General features: G+C 40.2%; 1 protein-coding gene across 3 annotated transcripts in view; it reads right to left on the reverse strand.

The window, feature by feature from the left end:
• SLC44A1 (solute carrier family 44 (choline transporter), member 1) overlaps positions 1-15,934 on the reverse strand; it is a 110,034-nt gene that overhangs the window by 73,198 nt on the left and 20,902 nt on the right. For all 3 annotated transcript variants that reach the window (XR_001514744.1, XM_006768730.2, XM_015567197.1), the window contains exon 3: positions 5,745-5,881. Coding sequence is in view for 2 of the 3 variants with exons in the window: in XM_006768730.2 (XP_006768793.1) it covers positions 5,745-5,881 (137 nt within the window). In the remaining variant the exon portion in view is untranslated. The remainder of the gene's footprint in view (positions 1-5,744; positions 5,882-15,934) is intronic.

A 15,934-nucleotide genomic window follows, 5' to 3' on the forward strand; every position in this document is an offset into this window, starting at 1 on the left:
TCAGTGAACATTTTTAAGGTAGTATCTATCTTTTTTTTTTAAATAATGGAAGTATAAGCAATATTAGCACAAGAGATTTGGTTATAAGCAGTAAGACAAAGTTTTATATTTTCTAATGCAAAGAGTAGGGGAAAAACATACTTGAGTAATGAAAAGTCTAAAACAAGAAACAAAAAGCTTATCTAAACCATACCAGAGGCAATCCATGCAACTCAGCCAATGTTATTCAAATGCCATCAAAATGAATGATCTTAGGAATCTAACGCTTGTATATACACATTTATCTCAGTAAACGGTTTCTATAGCTCCCAGAATGTTTAACTACCACAATTTTTCAAATGCCTTATAATATTCAATCATTTATTCTGTAGCTCAATTCACTTGTAACTCCCCTAAGAGGTTATGTTTCCATCACCACACTCTAAACATTACTGATGGGGGAAAAATTAATACTTCCAATGCCTCATGAACAATCACTAACAAATTTAGAAGTAGAATTCTTCTAGGCCATAATGCGTCTTCTGTGTCATTTCTAATAATCATAATCAGACAAATATTCAATAAGCTCCTGGGCAAAAGATATATTTTTCCATAGATATCCCAAAACAACATATTTTTTAAAAACCCAAAACATTTCTATTACCCACTCTCCAAATCTGTTCTGTCTCCTTCCACATATTTTCAATCCTGGTTAATGGCTCCATGAAATCCCCAAGATGAAATGTGGAAGTCATCCTTTCTCTTCTTTATCTCCTGTCCTCCCATGCCATTCAAGATATGCAAGACAGTGCCCAGCTGGAGTGGTTCAGTGGTTGAGCATCCAGGATTGATTCCCAGTCAGGGCACATGCCCAGGTTGCAGGCTCGACCCCAGTAGGGGGCGTGCAGGAGGCAGATGATTGATGATTTTCATCATTGATGTTTCTATCTCTCTCTCTCCCAAGAAGCACCCAGTAACCAGCTGGTGGTGTGATATCAAGCCAACCACTAAGTAGCACATGCTAGGCACACAATAAATATTTGCTGAGTGAATGAATTTTTGACATATATGTGCAAGACTTCTATACTGTGGAGGATGAAGAGGAATGGGACTGTCTACTGTGATGCAATCTCCTTAAACATGAGGACTACACCTTATTTTTGTCTCTTTGGCACATACTTAACCAGTACTAATTAATTTTTTGTAGAATGAGGAATTAGTTTAAATTGCATTATCGAATGTAAGAATTTTTCCCACTTTTTAAAAAACGGAATTTACTGGGGTGACTGGTTAATAAAGTTATATAGGTTTCAGGTGTGCAATTCTACAACACATCATCTATATATTGTAATGTGTGTTTATCACCCCAAGTCAAGTCTTCTTCTTCCTTCCTTCACCATTTATCCCCCCTATGCCCTTTTCTACCTCCCTTTCCCTCTGGTAATCACCATGCTATTGTCTGTGTCTGTTTTTTTTTTTTTACTTAACCCCTTCACCTTTTTAATTTTCCCACTTTTGTTCAACAATCAAGCTTCCCTTGCTGATCTCTGACTTGGAGTCAATCAAATAGGGTTGATTATTTCATTCATTATAACTGATATCAAGTCTAATTTTTTTATTTCAGTGTACCAAAAAAAAAAAATCCATACTAACTCTGTGGTTTAAGTTATATTGTCACTGATTAGTTAATGATAATCAAAAGTATTGTTAATATCCACAAATTTTATCTAAATGGATCACATAATCTTTCAAGATTTTCAACTACAAAGCGATAATCCCCGAGAAAGCACCAAGCTGCACAGCTCTGCTCAAAATCTGGACGTGGCCCAAATGGCAGGTCTCAAAGCTCTCAAGATGTATCCAAACTACAGTACATCGAAGAAGCACTCTTCAATGGGAGTGCTTTCTTACAAGCTATCAACGGGGCACAAACAAAGGGAAAAGAAAGTTTCTGCCAGTTTCCTACTAGGTTACAGAAAACAAAACATACATTATAAAAGTTAAATAGGAATAATGCAAAATGTGATAAGGAATTCTATGTAAAATATTAGCACCCTAACTTAACTACAGGTTATCCTCATCTCTAAACTGTTGTTTAGAATTCAGATTGCAAGTGGAAAGGATAAAATGACATGCAAAGCATCTGGCACAGCGCATGGTACAAAGCAGGTGCCAGTACGTGGTCTGCTCAGACACAACGCAGGGCTTACGTAGGATTTATCCACTCAGACTTAGATGCCCATGATAACAACAGGGCCCTGGAGTAAAGTGAAGGGTGGTCTACTGGCCAGAGGTAGTGGTCGGGCCAGAAGCAGCGAAGGGAGAGAGGAGGGGAGAACTGGCGGAACAGGCATTATCTTCCCTTCCCTTCGCCACCTGTCATGGTCTGGCTGGGTTGAGATGAAGTTAGCAGCGGCGGGAGAAGGATTATTTCCACCCCCTACAATGTACACATTATTTGAGTTTTCAACAATAATGATAATAAAGAGGACAGAAACCTGTTCAACGGAAACTGGAGGGAACGAAAGTTGATGGAATTCATGCTCTGCTGAAAATGAGCTCTCCCCGGCCGGTTGCAGTTTCTCTGTAGGGAATAAGATTAGGAAAGAGGAAGAACAAGAGGGCTTAAAAGAAAAAAATGGAACGAATAATCACTTGGAGAATATGTGTGAGAGAGATGAATGAATACATAAGATGAATTATTTAAGAGGTGAATAAAAAGAACTGATTTCACAGCAATTCTGGTTAGATTGAAGCTAAACAATTTACCTGCTGGTGGCAACTCATATGGATACAGAATTGAGCAAAGGCTATATAGTACGCTGAGAGAACGGGAAATCAGTAAGTGGCAATAGAGATGAAGGGGGAACTTCAGCTTCGTTCTTTCAGGAAACATTTATGAATAGCTACTATGCTAAGTCCTATATTATGGCTGGGATATTCCAAGATGAAGAGAGTAAGATCCAGCCCCCAGGAAACTCATGCACTAGTGAAGAAAGATGATGAAACAAAGAAGTTTATTTCTCAGTCCTTGCGGTATTTGGCAACTTTCACTTTTTAAAAACAATTTTTAAATTATTTTAATCCCTAGCATCATATATTTGTGATATTTGTATCACATATAAACTATGAACCATAATAATAAAATGCACATTTGTACACTTACCACCCAATGCACATACAAGAATTAATACTTTTATATTCACCTAAAACCTTCTGCTTGCTTTCCAAACTCTGTAATATGAGAGCATATTACATGACCAATCTAATTTCCAGCTATTTCTTCCAAACTTTCTATTCTAGTCAGACATACTGGACAGAATGGTCCACAAACGTAAATGTCTAAGAAAACAGCTCCTATTTTATCTAAAAGAAACAAAAATTGAGGAAATATTTTATTTGTCTAATGAACGTATTTCTTACTACAGGAGCCAAGAGGTTTCCTTTATAAATTTTAAATAATTTGTAAAGGTAATAGAAGTTCATATGAATGAATGGTTGTAAGTGCTAAAAAGTACTTCCAAATGTTGTCATGGAAACATAAAATTCCCTGAATAGGATGTATATAATCTTTTCATTCTGGTAAGAAAAATGTTATTTTATCTTGCACTTTAAAATAAGGTTTACAATTATCATTTAAAACGAACTGTCATTCTTTCCCTTTCATGAACATTTTAATTGTGATAAAATACTCATGATAACAATTTACATATTAACCATGTTTAAGCGTGCAGTTCAGTGGTATTAGGTACATTCACATTGTTGTGCAACCATCACCATCATCCATCTCCAAAATTCTTCATTTCTTGCAAAATTCAAACACTTCATGCATAACACAGCAACTTCTCATTCCTCTCTCCCCATAGCCCTGGCAACCACCATGCTACTGTTGCATTATTATAATTATAATTATTATTATTCCACCAGTGGAATGTAATAGTCTTCCTGCCTCAGGTCGCTCTCTACTTTCAGCTCATGTTAATCCTTTGCTCAGAAGTCAGTGGTAAAAATAATAAAATGAAGGTGTATATGTCTTACCCAGGGGAATCATACAGTGTATTTGTCCTTTTGTGGTTGGCTTATGTCACTTAACATAACGTCTTCAAGTTTTACCATATTGTAGCAAAATACTATTTACCAGGCACTGTTCTACTCATTTTTCATGTTTTAACTCTTCATAACAGCACTGGAGGTAGTTTAGGTACTTATATCATTCCTACTTCACAGATGGGGACACTGAGGCATTGAGAGATCAAGTAACTTGCCCAGACCTCCCAGCTTTTAAGTGGAAGGACCAATTTGTGAACCTGGATAATCTACCTCTAGAGCCCACACTCTAACCACTCGATGGCACCACCTCCCAAAGTACACTGTATATGCTCACACTGACTAAGATTTTAGAGAATCCCTTAAGGAGTAACTCATCCCTCCCTAAGAAACCTGATAATGACAAGGCTGACAGTTCTGGCATCAGACTCAGCACATCAACACATCTGAGGATATCACGTGGGAATAGAAAATGAGATCTTCAAGAGTGGTCGATGCCTCTTTATTCAATGCCCACCAAGCAAGTGTCCAGGATTCCCCATGCATCATCTCATTTAATCCTCTCAACAACTTAGGAGGGGGAGCATTATTTTAAATCCATACTTTACTAGATGAGATCTAGGCTCAAAGAGGCTACACCTTCTGTCCCTCCTTACAGAGCCTGTCAGTGACAGAGGCAGAAGTAGAATCCAGATCAAATTAACCCTGTGCCCTTCCCACTAACTAATGCTGCGGGCATTTAGCAGCGGACAGGAATACCGCCAGTCTGTAGAATTTTTGCCCTGAGAAGTCTAGCATCTCCATCAGATAGACTATGGAGCCATGCTAGTGTGTGTTTAGCTGTGTCCCGAGGCTGTTTCTCCAGCCGGCTAGAAGTTATAGCTGAGTCAACCCTTGTTTGAAGAAACAAGAGCTAGCCTATGCATCTGGGTAGGACTGCGGCAGCTCTGAGGACTCCTACACACTAAATACATACATGAAACCTCATGGAAGTTCAAAAACACAGGCTTTGGGGGCTATTATGATGTGGCCCTTCACAAAAAGAGGTTAAATAATTTTCTAGAGAGAATTTTAATGAGGTTAGAAAACCAAGAGAACAGAGCCAGAGTTCAGGAAATTGACTGCTTGTTTTTGCCGCTAATTCCCATATGTTTGACCTCAAAGTTTCTCAAAACTTCATTCTTAGAAAAATGGTTAAGACACAACGTAAAATTAAAAATGCAAATACAAAATTATATACAACAGTAAACTGAAATATGGTGAAACTTTGGTTTTCACTTCATTATCTTTTTTCTGAACTTTTCAAATTTCCTATAATAAACATCTATTACTTAGGAAGGAACACCCCCCCCCCACCCCCACACACACACCAATTTTACCTGGAATAGTCTAGTAATTCCCAAGTACTCAAATAGGATACATCAATATCCCCTGAGATATTTGTTAAAAATACAAATTTTCAGTGTCCAAAGACCTACTCAGTCAGAGTTTCCCGGGTGAGGCCCAGGAATCTGGAGTGTTAACAAGCTCCCTAGGTGACTATAACCTTTGTGTAACAAGGAAATTCTACAGCACTTTCAAGTCTCTTTTTCCTTTTAAGATTTTTTTAGATGACTTTTATTTTTAAACACCAGGCAAACTTACATTAGAATGCAAATGCATAAAATTTAAGTGAGGATAAGTGACTGGGATGTAGACTCAGATGCCTAAAGTCTCACCATTCATCTCTGCAAACTTCTGAACATCACTCAGGGTTTTCAGCTCTTGTCTTGGACATGCTGCTACGCACAGTGCTTCAGACTTGATCTTCCGGTTGATCAAGTCCAGATTGCACGGATCCAAAAAGAACACATACCTAAAGCATGGAGAAAAATATTGAGATACTATTTCCACAAAATACATTCTGGTTCACTGCGCATCTGACTCAGCCTAAAAGCAAAGAACATCTATTCCATACTCCTCCACAAATTTAATCACAGATGTGTAAACATTTCACAAATCTAATCGTAGATAGGCTTTTTAAAGAAGAATTGCTTATAAATATACTGTTAAAAGCAGAAATGAAAAGTAATTGTAGGACTCCTTTTCCATGATCTATTTTTCCAAAATGAAAATTTGTCATGTGTATTTTATAATTAGAAATGATCTATTTTTAAAAATAATTGGTTTTAGTTTTATTATTTGTCAAACTTGTATCCCCTCCCCCAAATTACTGGAATATAGTAATACTACAATATAACATGAATTGTAGTTTATATGTAAACTTCAGTTAATGAATATATAATTGAATATAAAATGTCTATAATTATAAAAATAATATATAAAACTTTAGCTAATGCATATATAATTATAAAAATACATTATAAAATTAAATATATAAACTTGAATGTAGACTAGAAGGAAACATACGAACATTTTAATGAAAGCCATTAATGTTAATTTCCTCTTTTACTTTTTAGAATTCTGACTGTCTAGAAAGAATGGAAATTATTTTTGAATTGATACTATAATAAATATTATTTATTACAAGAGTCCATTTCCTCAAAACAAAATAATTCCCAAATTGTAAGTTATCCCTTTTGTATACTGTACACTTATATTTGAGAAAAGGAAAGATTAATCAGAAATTACATTAAAACAATTTTTTAATGTTTTGAGGTAGAAGAGATGACAAAGATTGCACATGTTATCATTTGCCCAAAGAGACAGTAAGAGCCAAATCTTCTTAACTGAGAGAAGCAAAGCCTAATATTGTGGGTCAAGGGAGGGAGCACAAATAGAAATGCTCTCATGCAAGATTATAGCTGAAGAAACCCCAAGCCTGTGTTCAATTCTATTGGGTCCATAGGAAAAGTTAATCATGCATCTGCCAATAGCTTCCCCACTGTTAAACTCCATTACTATGCAAACTATGACTCAAATCAGGCAATATAACAAAACATAAGAATTAGGTGAGAAAACTGAAAAGCAAAAATATAAAACCAACTGAAACCTATAGAATTTTTCTAACCAATTCACCCTAATAAATGTAATTAAAAATATAAAGTCAATACATATAAAGAAAAAAATTAAATAGAAAAAAACAGTATGTGTGTGGGGGATGGGACTAGAGAAACCCCTGCAGGTGGAGTACGCTGAACTGGCATGCTTCTGTAGACCAGTGGACAGGAGCTGGGGTGGGGCGGGGTGTGTGTGTGTGTGTGTGTGTGTGTGAAGACGACACGTGCAGGCATAGCTACAAACCGTGAAACTAAAATAAATAATTTTTGTGTAACCCTGTTAATGACTTTAATACCATTCATGTTCAACATAGATAAAAAGGAAAGGAAAAAAGCCGGGCAGAAAGATGTGGTTTGGAAGTGGGACTGCTTCTGTGGCTGATGACGATGAACTAGCACAGAGAAAACTCTGCCAACCGGTGTGTGGAAACAATCGCCCTCTTACTAACTCCCTCTCTATCCTGTGCACCTTACTGAGCACGCCCATGCCTGGGGCCCCATGCAATGAGCCACACAAAGCCAGCCCCTGGCCAGGGAACACACAGATCCTTGAGGAAGGTGTCATAAAACCTTTGAATCATTTACTACCACCATGAATAATACTATTATTTTAACAACAAAAAAAATAATAATGGTAGCTAACATTTGTTGAGTACTTACTATGTACTAGACACGTTATTAAACCCTTTACACATATTAACTCATTTATCCTCACAACAACCCTGTTTTACGCTTTTGCACGGGAAGGTGGGGGGTGGGCAGTGGAAGTGGGGTGGGGAGAGGTGCACAGTTGTAAGTGATGAGTGATGCCTTGGAAATGCCTGGAGAAATCAGGGGACAGCAGGGTAGCAGGCGTGAGGAAAGGAGAGAAAGCCAGAGGCGTCAGGGTCTGGCTGCTGGGTCAACGACAGTGCCTCTCACAGCCTCCGGAGATCAGATGCCCGGTCTGACTGTCCTGCAGGCTTCTGCCCAACCCAAAGCCAAAAGCGCCCTCAGTATATTTCCAGCTTCTTTCATACCTTAAAGCACATCCCCTGGATTGATAAGCCACAGTGACTGGGCAGCAGCCTCACGTCTCACCGGGGTCAGACCCACCTGAGCTTGCTTTCTGGTTCTCTTTCTTAACAGCGGTCTGACCTTGGGAAACATATCTACCCTCTGAGCCTGCGCTTTCTTACATGTAAAACTGCCTAGCACCTATCTTACAGGTTGCTGCAATGTTGTTGGTAACGCACACAAAGCACCTAACGTGTATCTATGCAGTGATCATATCACTGAGAAAATGAACTTTCACAAGTTTATATTTGATAGCAAGGCACTAAATCCAACACTTTCTGATATGGACACAAAACAGGACTAACTACTAATATTGAATTTCCGTTTAGAAGACAAGTTTGTGTTCATGCCAGTCAGGTGACTGGCCTTGGTAAGGACCAAGGCGGCCTCCAGAGCTGGTCCAGCACAAGGAAACCAGTGCCGAGGGCGAGAAGAAGTCTACAGTGACCGTAACACTGTAAAATGGACACTGCACATTTTTTAGCCTCGTTTGTAAGAGTCGACCTCAAAAGAACTAAAATAGAAATAATTTTAAGTGGTATCCTTAGGAAATACACTCACATACATAAACCATTACACTTAAATAACCATCACCCACCTCCGCAGTCAAAAAACATAGTAAACCTAATAACTTACACATTTCACATATTCCAAGGCACATACATACAGCACATGTGTGCACACATCCACCGGATGTTTTGAATGTTTTAAAGGCGCTACCATCAGATTCTGTGAACAGTGATGGGATGTCTGGGTGCTGGGAACTGTCACGTTCATGACTTCATGTGAGCCTCACAACAACTTTATGAGAGAGAGGCCATCACCATTCCACGAAGACAGAACTGAGACCCCGAGGGGCGGGCTCCACAGCCCGAGAAAGGCAGCAGGTGCCAGAGCAGGAATTAAAATCTAGTCTTTCTGATTCGGAGTTTCATTATGTTTCTAAACTGCTCTAGTCTCAAAATATTTCCTACGAACAGAATTAATAATTTTAAAACTGTTCTATGCTGACTTTTTTAAAAATTAAATTTATTGGGGTGACATTGGTCAACATAACCTATGTTGACTTTTCATATTGTTTCTAGCATTCTGAAGTTTATTCACTCCATGGCAACATGTTAATAAGTAGTTATATTTTAATTAATTAGTATTTAAGTGAATATTTCAGAACAGGAAAAGTGCTTGCATCAAACAAATTTATGATTCATTAAAACCACACTTTTTTTGTATTTTGATTTGAAAATGTCCTTACCCAGGCAAACAAAGTGAACTATATGTGTAGTTTTATTTTTTTGAAGTAAAACAAATACCCAACTCTCAAATAACCATGGCATTGGCAGACCAGACTGTTATAACTAACAAATCTACAATGATTGTTTCTCGACCGAGGGCGACGGACCCCAGGTTAGAGGCTGTAAAACATTCTAGAAAAGTTTCTTACAACTCTCAGCATACTTTCATTCTGCCTCCAGGAAAAGGGTTGGGAAAGGGATGGGGCATATGAATCTGAAAAAGCATCTCAGGCAACTCTGATGACACACATGCTTTGGCCCCTTGGCCCCATCTTCTCGGGGGGGGGGGGGACCCACTGTCACAGATAACTGAGTAAAGCGTACATTTTCATTGCTATGCTCACTAAATCTCTTACTAGGCCTATTAATAACATAAGTTAAGGGAATGAAGAAAAATGCTTGGAGTAAACTGTAAGGTAAACATAAAGGACAGCAGTTAAATATACACTGCAGTAAAAAAAAAAAGACAAAACAAAAAAATAAAATAAAGCAAATAAAAAAAGAAACTAAGGAAAAAGAAAAAAAATATTACAGTCAAAGTGGTTTCTGGGAATTTTCAAAGGGGAGAAAAAAATAAATTCATTTTAAATTGAAATTCTTGAAATAGAGTAAGTTATCCCCAAAAAGGCAGGAGAGGAGAGATGTCTAAATAAAACGTCTATCTAGCCCCAGTTGGTGGCTCAGTTGGTTGAGTGTCATCCCATGCACTAAAAGGTGGCGGGTTCGATTCCTGGTCAGGGCACCTACCTACGTTGTGGTTCATTCCCCTTTTGGGGCATGAATAGGAGGCAACCAATCATGTCTCTCTCACATCGACCCTTCTCTCTCCAAAATAAATCTTTTAAAAAATGTCTACCTACACAGTGAACACTAGGGGACAGATACACCAAAGATGAAAGCAAGGCGACTGAGGAACGAAAGGGCACTACCTCACAGCAGCTCAAGAAAAGAGACAAGAGGCTCAGGGACAAGAGAGGTGACCTTTGAAGCTGTGCTCAGAGCGAGGAGATAGCACTGAATGATCTGATGTAGGTAAAGATACACGAGAAGGTTCAAAACTAGAAACTAGTTTAAACTTCCATGCTGCTTTCACTTTCTTCCCGGAATCCAGAGCAAAGATAAAGAAAGGAAGATTTACCAAGAATTTACTTTGGGCCACAAGGAACCTCGGCGCTGCCCTCACACATCCTAATTCAACAAGAGAGAACTAAGACATACAAATTGGGCAACTGACTACAGTGATGGCGAACCTTTTGAGCTCGGCGTGTCAGCATTTTGAAAAACCCTAACTTAACTCTGGTGCCGTGTCACATATAGAAATTTTTTTATATCTGCAAGCATAGTAAAACAAAGACTTATATTTTTGATATTTATTTTATATATCTAAATGTCACTTAACAAAGGAAAGTCAACCAAAAAAATGAGTGTGCGTGTCACCTCTGACACGCGGTCATAGGTTCGCCATCACTGGACTAGAACTCTGGGGAGATCGACTCCCAAGTGTGGCCTTCCCACCACTGCCATTCCCATTCACACTGGAGAGTGAGAATGAATGTAATGGAGAGTCAGTTACAGACCCATCAAGTCAGGGCAACCCTCTGAGACCCCAGAGCAGACAAAGCCCTTCCTGGACACGACAGTGCTGTCCTCATGTCGTATGCAACATGCCCATGATAAGGACTAACTAAATAAATGAGAAGAAACCACTTATTCAACAACACTCTAAGTGTTAACTATGTGGTCACACATGAGCAAAGCCCTGGGGATATGAAATTCATAAAAAGCACACAACGTTTGAACACAAGTAACTTAGAGTCTAGTGAAGAAAAGACAAAAATACAATCATTTCAAAATCCTGTGCTATGTGGTGAGGTTGAGATGGCAGAGGATAGGGTGCGATTCTGCACAGAGGATAGAGGTTCCGTGGGAAGCATGGAGCAGGAGGCAGTATCTAAGCCACATTTTGAAAGTGAGTAGGAATTTTCCAGGCGGCTGGGGAAGGGAGCAATCTAGACAGAGGAAACTGCATGTATAAAAAGCACAGAAACATGAAAGAGCATTATTCAAGGAACTGCAAATAAGTTGGGCCACGGGATGGGACATCAAAGGGCTAGGCGCCAAGGAGAAGCGGGGGACAGGAGAGGTAGCCATCCTTGGAATCTGGAGGATCTTACAGTTCGATTCCATTAGGCAATGTGCTTTCAAGTGGCCATGGCACAGTGTTGCCTGGTGTAGCCAGCCCCTCGGGTTGAAGGCCAGAGAGGGCACCAGCAGCGCGCCTCCGGAGATGAGCCTCTGCCATTAAACTGCCTCCTGCTGCCATGGCAACTCTCTGCGGCAGGGCTCTTTTGGAGCAAAAGGTGGCAAGCAGATCCGGGGTCTGCTGGCCGCCTCCTGCCGAATCTGGCTTCTCTCCTCTCTAATCAGGAGAGAAGCACTAACGTGGGGAAGCTGGCTGAAAAACCCCTGCATCGCCTTCTGCATTAGGGATTCCTGACTCGTGCTTTCCCCAGAGAGGGATAAAAATGGAGTCTGATCATTTGTCCAATTATTGCCTCATATCAATTACAATTTATAGCCCCTTTCTACAGAGTATGGTGCTGCTAGTGAATCATACTAGAAGGAAAACAGCTTAATGGAGGCTTCCGCTATTGCTAAATATAGACCGTAGAGAGCCGGGACTTGTCCACCACCCACGGTGGAGTTTTGCCCAGAGAAGCCCTTTTTTCTCCCATGTGGGTGCCAGCAAGGCAATTCTAGTCATTCCATTGGGCAGGACCCAACTGTGCGACAACGGGGTGTACAAGGTAGAGCACACTAACGCAAGTACAACCCAAAATGACCCAACCCCATTACCTGCAACACATACTCAACTAAAACTTTGCTGGCCCTCAACTTCCAGGGACAAAGCGATGGGTAGAGAGAAACAAGGTGACAGCAACAATTTGTCTTTAAAGCTGTAACTCTAGAACAGCGGTTCTCAACCTGTGGGTCACGACCCCTTTGGGGGTCGAACGACTCTTTCACAAGGGTTGCCTAAGACCATCAGAAAACACATATATAATTACATATTGTTTTTGTGATTAATCACTATGCTTTAATTATGTTCAATTTGTAACAATGAAATTGGGGGTCACCACAACATGAGGAACTGTATTAAAGGGTTGCGGCATTAGGAAGGTTGAGAACCACTGCTCTAGAAAGTGGTCGAGAGAGTTGCACCTTGTTCATAATGGCCAAGACTACAAACATGGACCAGAGAACAGAAGAGGACTGAGCTGTGGGAAACCAGCCATGAGCTCAATGGCAGCGATGTCCCACTGCCTCCCCGATCCCTATGAGGAAAACACAAAACTATGCTGAGAAAGAGGTGGCAGTTGTTGAAGAAATGCTAAGCATGCCCCTCCCCGACCTGCAAGGAAGCCACTGAAGTCTCAGGATCATGGCTGTCTCTTCCAGGGTCCTTGATTCACAGGCAACTGCTAAGAAGAGAAACTTTCACAGGCTTTCCCGGTAAATTCATAGCACTGACAGCTAAAAACAACCTAAACTGTGGGGGATGCCCAGAGGTCAGATGAAGACACCTCTACACAGAGAATGTTGACCCTCTGACCTCCCAACAGCTCCTTTCTGTTCCTCAAACACGCCTGGCACACTCTCACCTTGGGGGAGCTGCCCATCTCTCTGCCTGGACTATTCCCTCTCAGACAAGCAGCACAGCGATTGTTAGCTCTCTCACCTGCTTAAGTCAGCGCTCAGAAGTCACCTTCTCAGCGAAGCCTTCCGCCGGCCCCCTATCTACAATGCCAACAGCACTCTCTATGCGGGTGTGCCTTATCCATCTCTCCGGCTTCATTTGTTTCTCCTCGGCGCTTACGCTCACTAACACACTGCACATTTTACTTAATCTATCTGTTTATTATCTGTCTCCACAGGTCGAACACCAGCTCCCTAACTACCTAATTCATCACTATATCCCCAGATCCTAAAATAGTGCCTGGGGTGCGGAAGAAGCTCCTTTCCTATTTGTTGAATTAATAAATGGGTGGTAATTGTGTAAGATTTTGCCAAGTGAGGCAGGGGTGGAGGGAAAGGAAGGAAGAAGATATATTAGGTAGAACGAAATCCTCTCGTTCATACAACAGAAATGTATTAACATTTCTGCCAGGTGCAGGGCTAAATAAGCTCTAGCGATACTGTGATAAATAAGACAAACACCAAGTGTCTCCCTTCCCAGCATTTAGTCTGGAGAGTCCAGAGGCAATTACAAAACAGTGTGTAAAGGAAACAGTAGAGAAAAGAGGACAGCAGAGGATGCATCGAAAGGGCCCCAGAAAGGGAGAGTCAGGGTAGGAGTCCAATCTAAAGGCAGGGCCTAAAGAACAAGAAGAGTCAGCAAGGTGTGGAGGAATGGAGGTGGGAGCAGGGCGGGAAGGGAGCACGCAGCGGCTTACAAAGTGAGAGCATAGCATAACTGAGAAAAGGAAAACTGTCAGAGTGGCTGAGATGGACTGTGATGAAAGACACAGATGGCTGGGCAGGCAAGCGGGAGCCAGATCTTGTGGGGCCCTGAAAATGGTATTAAAGATGTTAGAATGTTTGGAGTTCATCCTAAAGACTCTGGGAAGCCATTGAAAGTTCACCAGCTGCAATGGGGAGTCTGAATTAAAAGTGAGCAAGAAAGTAAGGAAATTGCTCAGGAGGCTACTGAATCTCTACTAAGAAATGATGACTTCATGGCTAAGTGGTTGAGCGTCGATCTAAGACCAGGAGGTCATGGTTCAATTCCCCATTAGGTTGCAGAGAGAAGGGCAACGTCCCCAAGGTGAGATTGTGCTGGAGTGTTTGAGGAACAGAAAGGGGATATTTCTCTCTCTTTTTCCCCTTCTCCCTTCCTCTCTGAAATCAATAAAGATTAAAAGAAGAAAAAGGAGGAGGAGGAGGAGAAGGAAAAGGAATGATGATGATTTGGACTAGAGGTAAAGGAATGGCTCCAGTGAGCATAGAACAGGGGTCCTCAAACTTTTTAAACAGGGGGCCAGTTCATTGTCCCTCAGACCGTTGGAGGGCCGGACTATAGTTTGAAAAAAAAATATGAACAAATTTCTATGCACACTGCACATATCTTATTTTGAAGTAAAAAAAACAAAATGGGAACAAATACAATATTTGTATATGCATGTGGCCCACGGGCCGTAGTTTGAGGAACCCTGGCATAGAACCTGTAAGCTGGGAGGAGAGAAGGCGGTGGTTAGAATGGGGAAATTCTTCAGTAATTAGTGTGAATTGATTTTATAGGTGGAGCAGTTTAGGGTGATGACAAAGACCAAGCTGTGACTATGGAAGAGTGAATCCTGAATGCCCCCAATGAGAAGAAACTCACACAGTTCCCAGGGCTGGCATGAAAATCAATGAAACAGAATATGTGAAAGTGCTCTGTAAACTGCACGAATGCAGAGGTGGTTAAAATAGCTGGGTCTGCCCATTTGGGTTAAAAAAAAGGAAGAAGCTTTGACACGTAGCTTTGAAACTTATTTTGGAAGATGGCAATAATGGAGAGGATTATAATAAATAGCAGTTAGCATTTATGGTTCCAGGCAATGTGTTAAGGAGTATGTATCATTTATCACATTAATTCTCCAAAACACCCTAACAAGTAAGTACTATTATCCTCATTTTACAATGAAGATCTTTAGGCCAAACATATTATTGTGACTTTCTCCAGTGTATATCATCATTGGTTATCTGTCTACTGAATCTACCTTTATAGATATATCTCCGATTACATGAAAAATCTTACCATCATAGAAAAACTACAAATACTATTCTCACTGTGTTGCTTTTATCTTTATATCAGAGAATCAAACTTTTTGATCAAACATGATCACCTTGGTACTACTTTATATCTTATTGCTTCAACGATGTATAGATGATCTCCTCTCCACAACAAAGGTAAATACTGTATAAAGTTTGCTTTAAAATATCTAACTCATCTGGAATTTATTTTGCATGGCTTGAGATTAAATTAGATGTATATGTAGTTTTCTTCATATTGTCATTCAAAATGTTTTTTATTAAACACCAACTACTTTCAGTTTTTATTTTACTTTATTAATTAATACATTAAACTATCAGTTTATTTCTGATATTTCTATCTTGTTTCCATCTCTGTAATTAATCTACATTCAGGTAGTCCTGTTAATAATATACTTTGGAATAGGTTTCGGTCTTAAATGCAAAACTCCTTGCCCTGGCCAGTGTGTTCAGTGGTTAGAGCATCAGCCCGCAGACTGAAGGGTCACTGGTTTGATTTCTGGTCAAGGGCACATACTTGGGTTGAAGGTTTGATCCCTGGCCCCACGTGGGGCACATGCGGGAGGTAACCAATCAATGCGTCTCTCTTTCGATGTTTTTCTCTCTCTTTCTGTCCCCCTCCCTCTCGCCTTTCCACTCTCTCTAAAAATCAATGAAAAAAATATCCTCCAGTGTGGAGTAATAAAACAACAACACACAAACAAACAAACCCCACTCCTTTTGTTCCCTCTAAGTTACACAATCATT

The sequence above is a fragment of the Myotis davidii genome, unplaced genomic scaffold (assembly GCF_000327345.1).
Source record: "Myotis davidii unplaced genomic scaffold, ASM32734v1 scaffold723, whole genome shotgun sequence".
Classification (NCBI taxonomy): domain Eukaryota; kingdom Metazoa; phylum Chordata; class Mammalia; order Chiroptera; family Vespertilionidae; genus Myotis; species Myotis davidii.